Source organism: Heptranchias perlo, chromosome 22 (genome assembly GCF_035084215.1).
Source record: "Heptranchias perlo isolate sHepPer1 chromosome 22, sHepPer1.hap1, whole genome shotgun sequence".
Lineage (NCBI taxonomy): Eukaryota > Metazoa > Chordata > Chondrichthyes > Hexanchiformes > Hexanchidae > Heptranchias > Heptranchias perlo.
In genome coordinates this window covers 45,268,756-45,286,778 of record NC_090346.1, presented here as the reverse complement: position 1 = coordinate 45,286,778, position 18,023 = coordinate 45,268,756, and the positions used below count along the sequence as shown (strand labels likewise).

The 18,023-nt window shown below is 42.6% G+C and overlaps 1 protein-coding gene across 2 annotated transcripts in view; it reads left to right on the top strand.

Moving 5' to 3' along the window:
• Positions 1 to 293: 293 nt before the first annotated feature.
• The window catches only part of LOC137340731 (ras-related protein Rab-26), a 248,764-nt gene continuing 231,034 nt past the window's right edge, over positions 294 to 18,023 (top strand). The window contains exons 1-2 of one of the 2 annotated variants that reach the window (XM_068003451.1): positions 294 to 424; positions 3,838 to 3,945. In XM_068003451.1, the coding sequence (XP_067859552.1) occupies positions 338 to 424; positions 3,838 to 3,945 (195 nt within the window). In that variant the 5' untranslated portion in view covers positions 294 to 337. Of the gene's footprint in view, positions 425 to 3,837; positions 3,946 to 11,536; positions 11,986 to 15,922; positions 16,034 to 18,023 lie in introns of those variants that run through there. The other variant, XM_068003450.1, reaches the window with a different exon arrangement.

Here is an 18,023-nt window from a genome sequence, read left to right as displayed (position 1 = left end):
TTTTGCCTAGTTCCATTTAAAAAGATTGCATCAACTGCCCGACGAAACATACACTGCAACTAAACAATAATATTTCTCATGGGCTCTGCCAAGTTGCAGTAGATGAATTATTATTTCTCCTACATTTACAGTGCGTCGGGTCCACGCGGCAATAAGATCGATAGAATATAAGTAATAAGTTTCATTCCCTTCTGCCTTGCTGAATGAATGTTCTTGACCTTTGCAGTTGCATTTCCGCGGATGTGTTTTGCTTTATTCATGAACCAAAGGGGGGTCTGCCGCTCCTGATCTGCTGGGTTTCTAGTTGCAGAAGTTTCGCGACTGGGACATTGACAACATGTTAACACTCACTGGCCGTGACAGCGGACGGGCCATCTCACCTGGAGATGGGGAGTGGAGACCCGCCCGGGAGAGCTATTTCAAGGTGGGTACCATTCGATTTATGAATGAATGCTCGCTCCCTCTGAATATTTTCTACGGTGCATCGCGTATTATTCAGTTGTTTTGACTCATTTAGCGGAGTCCATATCCAAATGTATTGGGAGTGTTGCTGTAAATCCGCAATGTTTTCAATCTGGATCATATAACACGTTCGATTATTTTCTCTAAATCCATCCCCAGTTTTAATTTTTAAATGCAAAGTGTAATAATATATCAATGTTCCCGTTTCAAAACATAGAAACAACATAAAGGTGACTGTAATCAGGTCACATTCAGCCCCATTGCATCAAAAATGTTTTTTAAATTTCGTTCATACATACAGTAAATAATTTTTATATCTTGCGTGATATAAAATCCATTGCATATATTTAGGGCGCATTAATTACAACAATAGCGCGAATGTTTTTTTTGAATATTCTACTTAAGTGTGTTTACACTTTTTATAATTTAATATGTAAAACGAAGCAATGTTGGTTTCAATAGTTGCAACAATAACAATGTCCAGTGCTTAGTTAAACAGTTACTGCAATTCTCCACACCGGCTCCTTGTAAGGAGAGAGTCGTTACCAGTTTAAATGTGATGTACATATGACTTTTTAAAATATTAAATATCGAAAGCAGCGATTAAATCCACAATTGCAAAGAAAGTTTGCAACACATTATAATAATATTAGTATAATCCTTGGAATGATTAACCCTGAAACTGCAGTTGATTTGAGTACTGGCCCATTCAGCAGCTGTTTACAGCCTCCAGCGTCGATAGGTAGTTCACGGGACACTTTTCCTCCTCTGATCCGCATTCAGTTCTGCTACTACACGCGAGCAAACCATCTCGTTTTTTTAACAGGAAAATAAATGCGGATTGTAGTTTGAAAGTACAGTACACGAGTGTTAGGGAGCTGATTAACTCCTGCCCATTCTCCCTTTCAGACCACTGTGGTGGTGGAGATTGTCGATTTGTTAGTGTTTGCCCTTATTTTCTAGCTCGCTCTTCATTGTCCCTTCTCCATTCATCCTTACAGTTGAGATGGTGTGGAATTTTAAGTCAGTAGTCAAACGCAATTGGTGAGACATTAGCTATAAGGATCTTAGACGCGAATGTAACTTCTAATTCCACTTGTATTTACTTAAACGACTGAATATGTTATCCCTGAGTAATCTGGTATATTTATTTTTTCCAATATAAATCAGCAAAGTTACCAGGCCAGGTTCAGCTTCCTGTATTAATATGCTACTTGTATAAACTGGAGAGGCAGCGCCTCCTAGGGGTATGATTCACCGTGACACCTTTAACACGTTCCTCGCCAGTGAACGCACTCAATGCCTACTTTGAGTTGACCAATGAAAAAAAAACTTGCATTTATATAGGGCCTTTCACCAACTCAGGACGTCCCAAGGCGCTTTACAACCAATGATGTACTTTTTTGAAGTGTAGTCACTGTTGTACTGTAGGAAACACAGCAGCCGATTTGCGCACAGCAAGGTCCCACAAACAGCAATTTGATAATGACCAGATAATCTGTTTTAGTGATGTTGGTTGAGGGATAAATATTGGCCACCACACCAGGGAGAACTCCTCTGCCCTTCTTCAAAATAGTGCCATGGGATCTTTTACGTCCACCTGAGACTTGGTTTAACGTCTCATCCAAAAGACGGCACCTCCGACAGTGTAGCACTCCTTCAGTACTACACTGAAGTGTCAGCCTTGTCAAGTCTCTGCAGTGGGACTGGAACCCACATCTCTTTGGCTGAGAGGCAAGAGTGCTACACCTAGGATGACACTGGGCTGCCTCAGTATCATCGACAGAAAAACAATTCTACAAGTGCCCCCTCCGTGAAGAGGCACAACTAATACAATAATTTAAACGCAAAGTCCAACCAAACAAAAAAGAAACATAAACTAAATAATAATATTATTGTCAACCAGAGATACCATTCCCTGCAGGACTGGAAGGCCTCAAGTGTACCGGTGGACACCGCATGCTCGCTCTCTGAGGTCACCCAGGGGCCGCGGAAGAGAGGCAGGCAAGCCAGAGCAACCTGTACCCTCAGCCCACGCTCGACCTGGACCTGTGAATGGCCATCTTTGCCAGGCCCAGGACCTGGCCCGCTCCCCCCCACCCCCCTGCCTTGGGTGGCCAAGGAACAGCACTCAACAACAACTTGCATTTATGTAGTGCCTTTAACGTAGGAAAATATCCCTAGGCGCTTCACAGGAGCATTATCTGTGGGTAGCCAATGATCAACACTCATTGGAATCCTCCTAGAAGATCAATAGTTAAATGTTCAACAGTCCAACAGCGGCATGTCTTGTATTCCCAATTCATTAGACAAGCCGGGAACAGCCCTGAGTCATGTTTGGTGCACCATTATATTTTAAAATTCAGTGTGTGAGGTTTGGACATAAAATCAATGATGTTTACCTCCACATTTTTCGTTTCGGCTCGTTGTAGCACACAGTATGCCTCTGGCTGTGGATATTTAATTCCTGGCGACCGGCTCTCTCATAAAACATAATACAGTCATTCCAAGAAAAAAACAATATTTAATACCCCAAGTGTTTTCTAGTAAGGCTTGTTCTTTAAATCTCACTGAAAGTACGGTTTAATCACAAAATTAGTAGGTACTCAAGAACTATCACATGCTGGGACATTAACCGATTTGAAGCAGAAAACATCTGGAAAAGACAAAAAAAACCAGTTACAGCCCATCGAGGAGAGATCTAGTGACATTTTTCAAACTTTGGGGATATGTATATAAAATGTGTGTGTGTGCGTGTGTGCAATCTGATACATCCAGGCTCAGCACATCACCAGAGAAGTTACAAGGAGTTTTGGAGTCCAGCTCCCAAAATGAGACGTAGAGAAAATGTTTCCACTTGTGGGGGAGTCCAAAACTAGGGGCCATAAATATCAGATAGTCACCAATAAATCCAAAAGGAATTTAGGAGAAACTTCTTTACCCAGAGAGTGGCGAGAATGTGGAACTCGCTACCACATGGAGTAGTTGAGGCGAATACCATAGATGCATTTAAGGGGAAGCTGGAGAAACACATGAGGGAGAAAGGAATAGAAGGATATGCTGATAGGGTTAGATGATGAAGGGTGGGAGTAAACTCGTGTGGAACACAAACACTAGCACAGGCCAGTCGGGCTGAATGGCCTGTTTCTGTGCTGTACGTTCTATGTAATTCTACGTAAAACTACATTACATGTGAATTTTGTTCCCTGAATTGCACTTCCATTGATATTTATCTTGCAACTTTTGCATTTTTTGTAATACATAAAATTATAATTTAGAAAGTGTAAATTAGTTGCATGCTGGTACTTACAGATAAGTTTGCTGAGGATTTAAAACCAAATGCCAATGAAGTATTAACTCTTCCCTGTCTTTTAGACAATACTCATCGGGGACTTTGGCGTTGGAAAAACCTCTCTTGTGGTAAAACTAGACGAGAGTTACATACCGGGGAATCTAGCTCCCACAGTTGGCATGGGACTGATGGTAAGGACCTATGATACATTCCATCTCAAACGCAGTCAATAAATAGTAAGGGCTCCACAGTCTCTTCTCAGTACGTGCTTGGCAGTGCAGCACACACAAGCTTTATTGGTAATGTTATTGAAAAAATCCCTTAAATGACTAGAATACTAATGTAACATTGCTGATAACTTCTAGCTTCATTCTAAACCTGTAAGTGAAATAAGTTTGATCTGTGATGTATACAAAGGTTACTTGCCCAGACACTGTATGAAAGGACTATCCCCAGCTGTATTTCACTAGTTTCATCCTCTCTCTCTTTCTCCTCCCCCCTGCTCACCCCCGCAACCCCCCCACCATAGCCTTCATCCACATTCTTCAATGTCTAATTTGGGGGCAGTTGAATTGTTTTGCACTTGTGTTTAGCAGGAGTTGGATGCAGTACTTATCATAGAATGACACAGCAGAGAAGGAAGTCATTCGGCCCATCATGCCTGTGCTGGCTCTTTGAAGGAGCTATCCGATTAGTCCCGCTCCCCCACTCTTTCCCCATAGCCCTGTATATGTTTCCTTTTCAAGTATTTATCCAATTCCCTTTTGAAAGTTACAATTGAATCTGCTTCCATCGCCCTTTCAGGCAGTGCATTCCAGATCATAACAACTCGCTGCCTAAAAAAATTTCTTCTCATCTTCCTCTGGTTCTTTTGCCAATCACCTTAAATCTGTGTCCTCTGGTTAGCGACCCTCCTGCCAGTGGACACAGTTTCTCCTTATTTACTCCAAAATAAACCCTCATAATTTTGAACATTTATGCTGGAGTCAGACGCTGCCACAACTGATGACAATGTGACAGAATTTTGTCCTTCCATCCTCACTAAAATTCATCGGATTTGACTCCAGCATAAGTACGGAGGTGAAGTGAAATGTACAGCCTGCAATTCAACTGCCCCCAAATTAGGCACTATTTAATTCAGCAATGTGGCTGTCGGCTATAAGGAGAGAGAAGACTGGAAACCAGTTGATTTTGTATTGAGACTGAAGTGGGTTGTGATGCAGCGTTCTGTGTTGCTTATCATTCTTGCCACATCAGGCCACTGCACATATACTGCAGTTTTAGTATCACTGCTCACGGATTTCCATTTCACAGTGACACTGAGGTTGCAGTATTGTGCATATAGGCACAGTCTCTCACATAGCTACATCAACACATAGTCAGACATAAAGTCAACTCACTCAGATATATCAACACGTTTACACTCACATACACAGCTGCATTTCCTTTCCTGCTGTCGCACATTTTCACAATAACAAATGCAATCACATTGTTACACACATACAAATAGTCACATTTTCTCATTCTCTCACACTGGTCACCCTCTTCTATAGAGACACAGTCACATCCCGTTATAGTCTCTGCCAGTCTCTCACATACCTGCAACTCTGACATATACAGCCTCACTGTCACGTACAGATAGCCACTTCCTCTTGTATTTCCTCGCACATTCAGAATCAGAGTGATGCACTCCCACAATCATTTACACTGATCAATACAGCTATATTCGCACACTTATACACTTGCACACGTGCATTGCCGCACTTACTTTCATTCTCCTAAACTTTTACACAATTGTACAATTCTGCTCACACATACACTCATACTTTCTCATAATCTCATATAGATATAATTGCATGTATGGTCACATTCACTTTTGTGTTCCTAATTAAACACACTTATACAAGTACACTCAGATGTAGAATCAGACTCATTCCTCTGCACTTTCACACTCGTGGATTTGTCACACTTCCCCTCATGCACTGTCCCACTCACTGTCTCTCTGGCACACAGACTGTTGTCTTGAATTTAATTGTTTGCGGCCAGCTTCTACCTGTAATGGTTGTGTGAGATCAGGCTGGGGCTGATTGAGGCACTGACCTTCGGGACCCATGTCCAGGGACCCCAGCTAAATATGTGTCCTGCGGGAAACTCACCATTGCACAGAAAAACTGCGTACAGCTGCTGGCTCTGTTTCCTTTAAGTGTAGTATATTGTGATATGATTTGCTTTATTATAAGTGCAGTGTGTAAACAATTTCTTCATGCATTTTACTGCACGTTTGTGTTTTAATGGATCGTTGGTGGGTGGGATTGGGGGGATGGGGGTGCTGTGCATCAGCTGTGAGGGGCTCCGAAAGTTCTTGGTGCCCGTTGCACCCTAGAGTTTTTAATCTGGCTCTGAGATCAGGAACGTGGAATCATTAATCAGCTAAGCTCTAACAAAACTCTGAAAGGAATGATGGAGGAGTCAGGGAAACGATGAGAACAGAGAGTTATGCTGTTATTTACCTGCTGTGAAACTTTATTTTAGCCTCACCGTCGCACGTCTTAGACCATGTCTTTTCCCATTTAACAAAGCAGACAGACAAAGTCACAGCATAAAACAACTTAAAAGGGGACAGAAGATAGGATTTAAAGAGATACAATCACAGCCTAATTAAGCAATAGTGCTTATTGCCCTCTTCTCAACAGATTTTTTTTTACCTCACTCAGATAAATGATTCAAATGTATCTTAAATCCATTGTGAGGATGTGATCATTACTTTGCATTTAACATTTGCACAATGCTATTGGTATTAAAGGACTGCATATTTTTTGCCGCAGTAATCCTGCAAGTGCTAAAATTTAAGTTCTGAACATTTGCAGTTTGTTGAGAAGGACCCTTGATACAGACTGAAAGCATTCAGTAATTGGACATCAGCTGTAACCCTGGCCGAAAAAGCCAACGTTGTTCTATTTAATTCATCACAAATATTCTTCTTTCACCATTTATCTAGTTTCAGTTAGTTATCTGTAACTCCTGAAATCCTTGTGATCTGTTGTATATACTGACTGGGGGTGTGTGTTGGGGCCTGCACTATATATTAAGTGTACTTGCTGGGCTGTATATGAAATACTCAAGTGTAAGTGTGTACTTTGGGACATATACCTGTTGCATGTGTATGTTTGGGCCCACACTATATACTGACAGTCTGTGTCCTTGCACCGTGAGTGATTTGGTAACAGATTTTCTTTCTCGCTGGGTTGAGTCTTGTGTTTTTGTCCTTGTGGTTTTGCAATACAGCCTGTGGAGGGCACTGTCATAACACAGTTCAATTATGAGCCTCCATTGGGAGCCCAATGAAAGTATCAACTCGAGAATGGTGAATTCATCCACGGGCAAGCACCAGTAAAATCTATTTCTGGGCAGTGATAGACGGTAATATGTTTTAATGATGTTCTGAAAAACTTGCTAATAGTAACAAAGTACCTTAACAACTGACCTGAATTGTAGCCCGGGTGGAATGTCATTCTGAAATATAATATTTTTACACCAGATTCCATCGAAATATGTGAGCGAGGCCATTTAAGCTGGTACTGTTTATAATATTGTTTAAAATCATAGATCCTTCAAAAGCAACACCAAGAAAAGGATACTCTCCAGGATTAAATCTCAGTGCGAAGCCTTTTCTTATTTGTACGAGCCCGGCCTGAATCATAGAATCATAGATATTTACGGCACAGAAGGAGGCCATTTGGCCCAGTGTGTGTACTGGCAGAAAAAGAGCTATCCAGCCTAATCCCACTTTCCAGCTCTTGGTCTGTAGCCTTGTAGGTTACGGCACGTCAGGTGAAGTTTCAATGTTTGCTACCAAACCTTTCCTGTCGCATTTGAAATAACAACAACAACAACAACAACAACAACAACTACTACTACTACTACTGCTACTTGTGTTTATATAGCGCCTTTAACATAGTAAAACGTCCCAAGGCGCTTCACAGGAGAGTTATCAAACAAAAATTGACACCAAGATGCATAAAGAGATATTAGGACAAGGAATAGGTTTTAAGGAGCCTCTTAAAGGATAGAGAGTTGGAGAGGTTCAGGGAGGAAATTTCGGTGGGCCATTAATATATTTACATGGCATCAAATTCATCCTCTCATAAACTTAAGTATTATTAATGAAGTTTGATTAAAAAAAATCCACATCCTGTTGTTAAATGGATAATTTGGACTGTTTTGTGTTCCATAAATAGATTGAACCCCACCTATTGCTTAAACCTGCTGTCCGATTAATGATTTCAGTATATCCTTGGCTGTAACAGCCCTCCTTAAGACAAAACTACAGCGCACTTTTCAGTGAGATCACTGATTCACTCTTAGTTTTGATTGAACCCCAATTTTGAAGATTGATTTATTAATGAGGTGGTGGGGGGGGGGGTAGAATAATTCTGATATGATGAAGGGAAACATGAAATGACCGTGGACCAGCACTCCTTCTGTCAAACACAGACTTATGAACCTGAGTGGGGCCCACCTCTTCTTTTGTAGGATCCGAAGAAGTACATACATCAGATAATGGCTCCAATAGCACAAGATGGCAAATCACACAAGATGAAGGAGATAAGGAGATTAACTTCTGATAAACATTGTTAAGACTCTTTGAAGAGCTATTTTTAGACTTTACAATTAGAACCAGTGATTTATTTTCGGACCAAAGCCTAGAAATTACTGTTATAAGTGAGTGAATTCCTAACACTTTTGTATGACACCCCTTGCTGCTATTTTAACAGCAATGCTCACCTGTTTAAAAGAATGAGTTAACTCCTGTGTTAAAATAGCGAACCAAAAAATATCATGTGAACAACGAAGCATTTAACCAATATTATCAACAGTAATTTCTCGGTTTAAAAATGTCCTGTAGTATAGCAAGAAACAAGTTGAAACAACAGTCAAGAAAGAGGTTTGTTATTTTGCTAATAATAACACAATGCACATGATACACATTACAGATTTTGTTCCAGCCTAGTGGGGTATATTCTCTCTTATAGGTTAGTGTATACATCAGAAAATATTGATGCAAATATATTAAAATACAGCCCCAAGATGCTGGAAATGCACCAAATTCAGTGTCTAGTAGACCATGTCCTGAGACTTCTGCCCTAGGGAATAAATCCTGTACATGAAGTATCCACTTCTAAAATTGCCACTGCATCACTGAAACATGCAGAAATGAAATGGCAGATATCAATTTTTGGTACTGTGAAACAGAATCTATTTTTTTTCTCTCAGTGTTATCCCCATTTCTACCCTTCTCACCTGAAAGTGTTGAGAGGGGTCACTGGATAGCTATCAGGAGCAGGAATCCTGGCTAAAGCCAATTGTAGCATCCTCCAGTCATCCTAGCTGCGATTAGCTAACCCAGCATAGTTCTGGGATCAATCCCTGAATGGGGTGGCTCATTATTGCAGTAGGCAATGCCTCCATAGCCTTGCCCCCACCTTAGCTCTGTAACCTCCTCCATCGCTACAAACCACGCTCTCCCCTGAAGCTTCTTCCTCTGACTCTTGCCTCCTGTGCATCCCCCTCCATCTCCTTGACACACCATTGGCTGCCGTGTCTTTAGCTACTGAGGCCCTATGCTCTGGAACTCCCTCCCTAACCTCTCTGCCTCTGCACGTCTCCTCCTTTAAGACCCTCCTTAAAACCCACCTCTTTGACCAAGCCTTTGGTCACCCTTCCTAATATCTCCTTCTTCAGCTCAGAGTCTACTTTATCTCTATGCCTTTGTGAAGTACCTTGGGATGTTTTGCTCTGTTATATAAATGCAAGTTGTTGTTGTGGTTATTTACTGATTGGGTCTCAGTGAACTTCCAGAGTCCAAGTTAACTGACAATTAGCTATTAGTGGGAGATAAAGAAAAGAAAGGACTTGCATTTATGTAGCGTCTTTCACAACCTCAGGATGTCCCAAAGCGCTTTACAGCCAATGAAGAACTTTTTGGAGTGTAGTCACTGTTGTAATGAGGGAAACACGGCAGCCAATTTGCGCACAGCAAGATCCCACAAACATCAATGAGATAATGACCAGACAATCTTTTTTAGTGGCATTGGCTGAGGGAGCCAGGACACCAGGGAGAACTCCCCTGCTCTTCTTCGAAAAGTGCCATGACCACCATTCAATTAAACTGCAAGCCTTGATTTTTTTTCAGTTTATAAATGTATAGAACATTTCTATCCAATATAAACTGGGTGTGTTGCTCTCTAGTAAGCAGCTGTTGATTATCATTAAATAAGGTTTCAGTGATTGCATCACAGTGGCTAATCTTTCCCTATGTCGACAGTGGCCGCATTTCAAAAAGTCAATCATTGTACGGAGCCAAATTGCGATGTTTTGATGAGATAAGGTGCTGCATAATTGCAAGAGTTATTATCCTGCATCAACAGAACAGGATATTGTGGCTTCAGCAACTACCAGCCAGGAACCTCAGGGTGGAATAGTATGAAACCACAATCAGGAATTGCACGCAGTAAGATGTGCACATATTCCCTGGAATAATTTCAAAGCTGCAATCACACCTCACGGTGCAGCTGCTGGTTGCAAATTGCTCGGGTTTCACCCTCGCAGTTAATGTTGTTTAAGTCACTTGATTAGATTGCTGTTTTTGCAATCACTCCCAGTTGTCCATTATTATTGTATAATGTACACAAGCAAAAGAATTTCCTGGCAATCAAGTGTAGATTCTTGACAAATGTGCAGTCAATATCACAACATTATTAACCCATCAGCAGATACATCATTGCACATCAACAATGTGGAATGCACTGATAGTTTGATTCATTGTTCACAATCATTGCTGGTATCAAAATGGATTCAAAAATACAGCTCTCCCAGTGTGACTTCAATGTTGTAACTTAATATTGGCTTTCACATCGTCAATATGAAGCTCAAGCTTTACTCTGGATGCTTCTGACGTTATCTAAATCCCTCAATGTAGGTGTCAGCCATGGCCCAGTGGTGGCACTGAGTCAGAGACTTGAGCACATTATCTAGGCTGGTGCTTCAGTGCAGTGCTGAGGGAGTGCTGCACTGTCAGAGGTGCCGTCTTTCAGATGAGACATTAAACCGAGGCCCCGCCTGCCTTCTCAGGTGGACATAAAAGATCCCATGGCATTATTCCAAAGAAGAGCAGGGGAGTTCTCCCTGGTGTTTTGGCCAATATTTATCCCTCAACCAACATCACCAAAATTATCTGGTCATTATCACTTTGACGTTTGTGGGATCTTGCTGTGCGCAAATTGGCTGCTGCGTTTCCTACATTACAACAGTGACTACACTTCCAAAGTGCTTCAGTGGCTGCAAAGCGCTTTGGTACGATCTGAGGTCGTGAAAGGCGCTATATAAATGCAAATTCCTTCTTTCTTAATGACCCGTTGCTGCAGAACCCAGTGAATTTGTTTTTTTTTTGGCACCCATATAGAGGAAAAGCATGAAAATGGTGCTAAGCATCTTCTCAATATAGCTGCCGTATTATTTGGTCTCTGTGAAAAGGTGGGGAAAATCTGAGCTGCAACAAAACCACCAAAAGTTGCTGCTGAGGAACGACACGCACTCCATGGGTTAAACAGCAAAGGTGCAGCGTGTTTACAGTCAATCTCGCTCGGTCCCTCCCTCTCTGCGCGTATTGGACCAGTTCTCGGAATCGTTTTGGGACTGGTCGATGCTGACTTGATCGGAGCTTTCCCAATTGGCTAGCTGTCACGTCAGTCTGGGAAAGGTGGGTGTGTCTGTCAATGTGGAGCGAGGTAGAGTTTGCAGGAAGCAGGAATCCGGGCTGGTGGTGATTGTAAGCAAGTGGCTGAGAGATGAGCGGGGTGCACATCCCATTTCTGACACAGACATGATCTCCACACCCAGGTGAACAACAACAAACAACTAAAACTTCTGCATTGCTCAGATCACAGGAGATTGCAACCAAAGAAAAAAAAAACCCCAAACAAACAAACAAAAACTCCTCCCAATTTAGAACCTGAAAAAAGAATCAGAGCTGATCCGAGATGTCGAGAAAAAAGACACTGAAGAGCAAAAGTAACACGTCTCCCAGCACAGCCCTGCCAGAAGGAAGAGGGAAAGAACAGGAGAAATCGGGAAAAAGCAACTCCGGGGGGCAGGGTGCGATTAACGGGGTGACGCTTCCAAATAGACCCTCTCTGAGCAACAGCAGCGAGTTCTATGACATTGCTTTTAAGGTTAGTTCTGCAAAAAAACCGGAAAACCTCCGCTCACTAAACACTGGCTGAGTTTAATGCTGTAGTAAATCGGCAGATATGCTAGATCGATGTTTCTGCATATATATATATTTTCAAGGGGTTTATTGCATGCATGTTTTGCGTTATACTATTTTACAGTAAAAGGCATCATCTTCATCAATCAGAATTAAAAGCTGTCAGAAACGGAGACTGTTTTAATCAGCCAAACAAGCATTGCAAGACATGCAAAATATTTTTCAAAGAACGAGTTGCTATTTTTACATAGAATGTACAGCACAGAAACAGGCCATTCGGCCCAACTGGTCCGTGCCACATAAGCCTATTTATTTTGTATGGTTCTTGAATAATACTTAAATGCAGAGTGAAAGTGACTGCGTGGTCAGTCTTAACACTATCTTAAGTGGTTGCTAAATTTCCAAGATCACAACAATTAATTTGTTGGTGCTCCCAGAGTCTTACAGCACAGAAGGAGGCCATTCGGCGCATCGTGCCTGTGCTGGCTCTTTGACTATCCGATTAGTCCCACCCCTGCTCTTTCCCCACAGCCCTGCAAATGTTTCCTTTTTAAGCACATATCCAATTCCCCTCGTGCTCTCTTTTCTCCCCCTTTTTCATTTCAATTGATTTTCGTTATATGATTCCATTTATAAAATACCGAACCCCAGGCTGTAAATTGCACGCTCCTCTGAATTACTAGTGCTAAGTGAAAGGACTCTGCGCCGTGGATTATGTAATAGCCACTGGATGTGACACCAGACTCCATTGTACAGTATGCATGGATTAAAGAGCCCTTGGGATCGACTTATTGTTTCCTGGTTTGATGCTGGTTTCGATAAGTATTGCACATTAAAAAGAAACACGTCTCATTAAATATCCGAGAGCCCATTGGGGAGTATTACATTTTTGGGGAAAGGGAATGAAATGTTCCGATTGGCTGAGAGCCGTGGTAAACTCCTCCCTCAGTCGACCTCCTTTTGGTTCAATACTTGGATCCTTTTAATGTCCTCAATCAAGACTGCACCGAACCCGTCCAAGCTCAGGCAGTGACTGAAAAGCAATGAAAAGTTTTCACTTGATACTCTAAGAGGCGAGATAAGCCAAGTGTCCCTATTGCCCGATGCTCACGTACAAGTGACTCAGTGACTTTTTTTGTGTGCGATGAGGTGGCATGTTTTAACACAAGTTATGGCACTGCCTCCGGCTTTAGGTAAACAAAAACGTTTCCAAATATATGTTCAAATAAAGACCGGGCCCGTTTAAAAAAAGATACCCATAGTCAAACGGTGATACCCTGCACTTTAAAGTGAATGGCAGTCCTAGTACTCGCCTAAGGGTTCAGTGTTGGAGCTTGTATGTCTTTTCCAAGAGAGGGGTTGGACTAAACTAATAATACCATAGCTGGGTTTGCAACTGATGGTAATCCTGGTAGCAATCAGTTAAAATAGTTCATCTTCCCCAGGGAATGGGTGTTATTGTTTCAAATGGAAAAAGATATCTTTAAACCAAAAAAAAAATGAAATGGGAGCAGAGGGAAACTCATCAAAGAGTCGAAGAATACCTTTGCTTCCAATTTATGGACGAAATGATATACATGTGGGCTCGTGTAGGATTTCCTTTACCATGCTAGGGTCAGTTTTAATTCCTGTGTTGCTAACTCTCATGATGATAAATGGCATCTTCTCACTCATCGTTGTTGAATTCTTGTTAAAGTTTTGAATGGGTTGATAAGAGAGCTGCCATGGTGCACAGCACACTGAATCAATAACACACAGTGCTGTGGCCAAGAATGGATACAGGTTAGAATCATAGAATCTTACAGCACAGAAGGAGGCCATTCAGCCCATTGTGCCTGTGCCGTCTATTTGAAAGAGCTATCCAATTTAGTCCCACCTCCCAGCTTTTCCCCCATAACCCTGCAAATTAGTCCTGGAGGAGTTCCCGATCTCCACTGCTGGAGGAGGTGCGAACAGAAGACAGGCACCTCCCAATGGGAGAACAGGAACATCAGGATAGTGGTCCCTGGGTCAATAGGATAACAGGAACATTGGGACAACTGTCTCTGGGCCAACGGGAGAACAGGAACATCAGGAATAGTTGTCCCCTGGGCCAATGGGAGAACAGGAACATCAGGAATAGTTGTACCCTGGGCCAATGGGAGAACAGGAACATCAGGAACAGTTGTCCCCTGGGCCAGTGGGAGAACTGGAACATCAGGAATAGTTGTCCCCTGGGTCATTGTTCCAGGGTTCCTGGTGGTTGGTTCAAAGCATCGTAGGTAGAGAGAGATCTGTGGGCAGGTAGACCACGCACTCTCCTTGCTGCAGGATGTGCATGACCAGGGGGCTGTTAAAGAGGATCTGTTGTAATAGAAGCTGCTTTGTGCCACTGTCTAGTGGAGTAATTATTTCAGTGTCATCATTTTCAGAAGAATAGTTTCTTTTTTCCTTTGAATGGCTCATCACCTGAATTCTTTTCAGTCTGATCTGTTCTTTAAAGCTCCCCCTCCCCATTTATTCTCCGAGAAGGCAACGGCATGAATGTCACCAGCCCCTTCTGGGAGCTTCCCCAAGTATCCGTTTCCATGCATGAGCTTAGTTAATGAGTGTGGGCAGCGGCTGGTTGACTGTAGCATGTGGGAGCAGTGAGGGGGTGGGGAGTTTATTACATCTAAGCCCAATCTCCTCCTCGCCCACCATCCACACTCCCCAACAGGGATCACTGGGTCGCAATCAGGTGCGGGAACTCTGGCAGATTTGTCAGGGATCAAACCTGGAATTCTGTTGGTCTTTATGGCTCAGTAACATGTGGTGCTTTTATCAGCTGAAATACCAAGAGAATCGGTTCTTTATTGCTTAATCACTGTGTAAAATTGGATGTTTACATTTCTCACATGTACTCACAGTATGGTAAATATTACGATAAGCACAGTTTTGCTCTTGTTTATTCAACTATAATGCTGACAATAGGCTGATGCTCTTTCCTACTCTTCCCCCATTTTCCCTGTCCAATTTAGTCCCACCTCCCAGCTTTTCCCCCATAACCCTGCAAATTAGTCCTGGAGCAGTTCCCAACCTCCACTGTTCCTAAGCCAATGGCTCATGGCTACACAGTGCTGGCTACTCTCTAGTAGTTGACCAGTGGCTAAAGATTTGACGGAGAAGATGCAGGACTATAGGGAGTGAGCAGGGCAGTGGGTTTAGTTTTGGATTGCCTTAGCAAAGAGCCAGCCCAGACTGATGGGCTGAATGACCTCCTTCTGTGCTGCGAAGTTCTGTGCTTTTATGGTTCATTCTTCAAGATGAGCCTAAGGGGAGAGCATCAAGCAGCTCAGCAATGAGGACGTCACAGTTGAACACAATTCTCTCCTTGCCCAATATCCCAATGTGCGGTGTTTTCCAGTAAATGTCACTGGATAGTGATCAGGGCATGTTTTCCGTTTTTTAAAAATAAATCTGTCTCTTTTCTCAACCCGGGGCGCTGAGTCCAGTTGCAGATGCTGGGCTAAGATCATCTTAACACAACACAGACTGGGAACTGAGCCCATAACTTTCTTGCTCTGCTGCTCGGGTTAGATGAAGTCGGGTGTTAGAAGCACAAACACCGGCACAGACCAGTAGTGCCGAATAGCCTGCTGTAAATTCTATGTAATACATGGAAGTAACATTTTGCTCATGTTTTATGCATTGCACTGCTCATAGAAGGCTGAATTTTTAAAAAGAAAATCACAAACAACCTAGTTCGTTTTAGTGCCATCAATTAGTCAATGGATTTCAAGCTGAGAATTCCCAGGATGATCAACCCAGGCAGCTTCTGGCATGTTACAAAATGGGGAATCTTTAACAACTCAGTAAACGACTGTTACTGATTTATGTGCGGCCCTTGCTTGTCTCAGTAACAACCAGTTATTTTATTTTAGGTTATGTTAGTTGGAGACTCCGGAGTGGGGAAAACCTGCTTACTGGTGCGTTTTAAGGACGGAGCTTTCTTAGCAGGAAGCTTTATTTCTACAGTGGGAATTGACTTCAGGGTGAGATTATCTTACATTTTATATTTCCTTGCTGGTCGCACTTGGAATGTGTTTAAATGTGCTGTTCAGACAATTGTCATTATATGATTCATAGAATCTTACAGCACAGGAGGAGGCCACTCGGCCCGTCGTGCCTGTGCCTTCTCTTTGAAAGAGCTTTCCAATTAGTCCCACTCCCTTAGATGAAAATTTTCACTGGCTGTATATACACACACAGCATATCTATATGGGTGTTTGTATTTGCATTGTATTCGTGTTGGGAGTGAGTATTTCTGGTTATTTATTGGTTTGAAATGGTGCCAGTGCACATGGAATCCATTTGGTTAAAGGCACTTTTTTCACCCACTGATTTGATAAACGCTGCCTGCCAGCGAATTGCACATAAAAATAAATGTGTAGCTATCTATCATTTTTATCACCTCCGCATCAATGAGAGGAGGTTACTGAATTCTTGCACATACATTAGAGACTGCGTGCCAGCCTCTGCTAATGGCTGCTGAGCTGCTGGGCTGTACAGTCCAGGGAGGACCCGAGTTTAATTCCTGATCGACGCCTGGATTAGTTAATCACAGTTGGGGCTGTTGTGGGGAACGCTTCCCTGGGCTCAGTGTGTGGACGAATCAGCCAGAGGTGCTGCTCCCTGAATGATATTTGCCAGGGAGTGTGCGTGCATGATTCTCCAGGCCTGTGTCGAGGTACCGGAGGGATCCCATTGTCTGTGGAAACCAAAACCCATTCACAAACCACCACCTTCAGAGCATTGTTTTAGATACAGTAGTAGCGGCATTAGTGAGTGTGTGAATCAGCTTATTGCATGGTCCACAATAAGATTCTTTCACACTGAGCATTATTCTTGCAGCGGTTCAAGAAGGCGGCTCACCACCACCTTCTCAAGGGCAATTAGGGATGGGCAATAAATGCCGGCCTCGCCAGCGACGCCCGCATCCCATGAACGAATAATAAAAAAAAATGTATTGCAGTTCAATGAGACATGTATGCATGCAAATGAATCTTTAGAAAACATGATGCAACGTATTTTTCATGCGATATGTGAAATTATAAAACTTTGCGGGGATGACAGTAAGATTATACAACGGGTGTTATGATGAACCCGATTTATGATGACAGAGCTTGGAACCAGTATAGATCAACAGCTGCAAATTTGCAGTGAAATGGCTGATCGCAGGAATGGATTACTGCTAATCAACTGTGTGAGGTTAAAGAATCAGGACAGCTTCTTTTTCTATGTAGTGGTCTACAAATTGGAGTCTGTTCTCTTGTGTAGCCGTAGAGATACACAAGCTTCATACCTTGGTGATGAGAAAAACAGGACTAGTTGATCCTGCAAATCATAGAATCGTACAGCACAGAAAGAGGTCATTCGGCCCATTGTGCCTGTGCTGGCTCTTTGAAAGAGCTATCTAATTGGTCCCACTCCCCCACTCTTTCCCCACAGCCCTGAAAATTTTTTCCTTTTCAACTATTTATCCAATTCCCTATTGAAAGTTACTACTGAATCTGCTTCCACCACCCTTTCAGGCAGTGCATTCCAGATCATAACAACTCGCTGCATAAAAAAAAATCTCTCCTCATCTCCCCTCCGGTTCTTTTGCCAAAGACCTCAAATCTGTGTCCTCTGGTTACCGACCCTCCTGCCAGTAGAAATAGTTTCTCCTTATTTACTCTAACAAAACCCTTCAAATGGGGAGGAGAGCGTTTGTTTATGGTTGTAGTAATTCCTAATGAAACAAAATACATTTAGCTTCCAGTTTTTTCATCGCACGCCTCAGGCTGGGATTTGGGTTCACAGGTCCAGTCACCTTCCAGTACTTTGCCCCAAGTGGCCATTCTTCATGTGTGAGCCGAGGCATTGAGCGCTCGTATGCTAATCGACTGTGGAGGGTATCACAGCGGAGCCCGAATCTGTTCTTGCCCTACCTCGACGCGTGCTTTCCCCACGCAGGTCACTGAAAGAATGGGATCGCTAGCT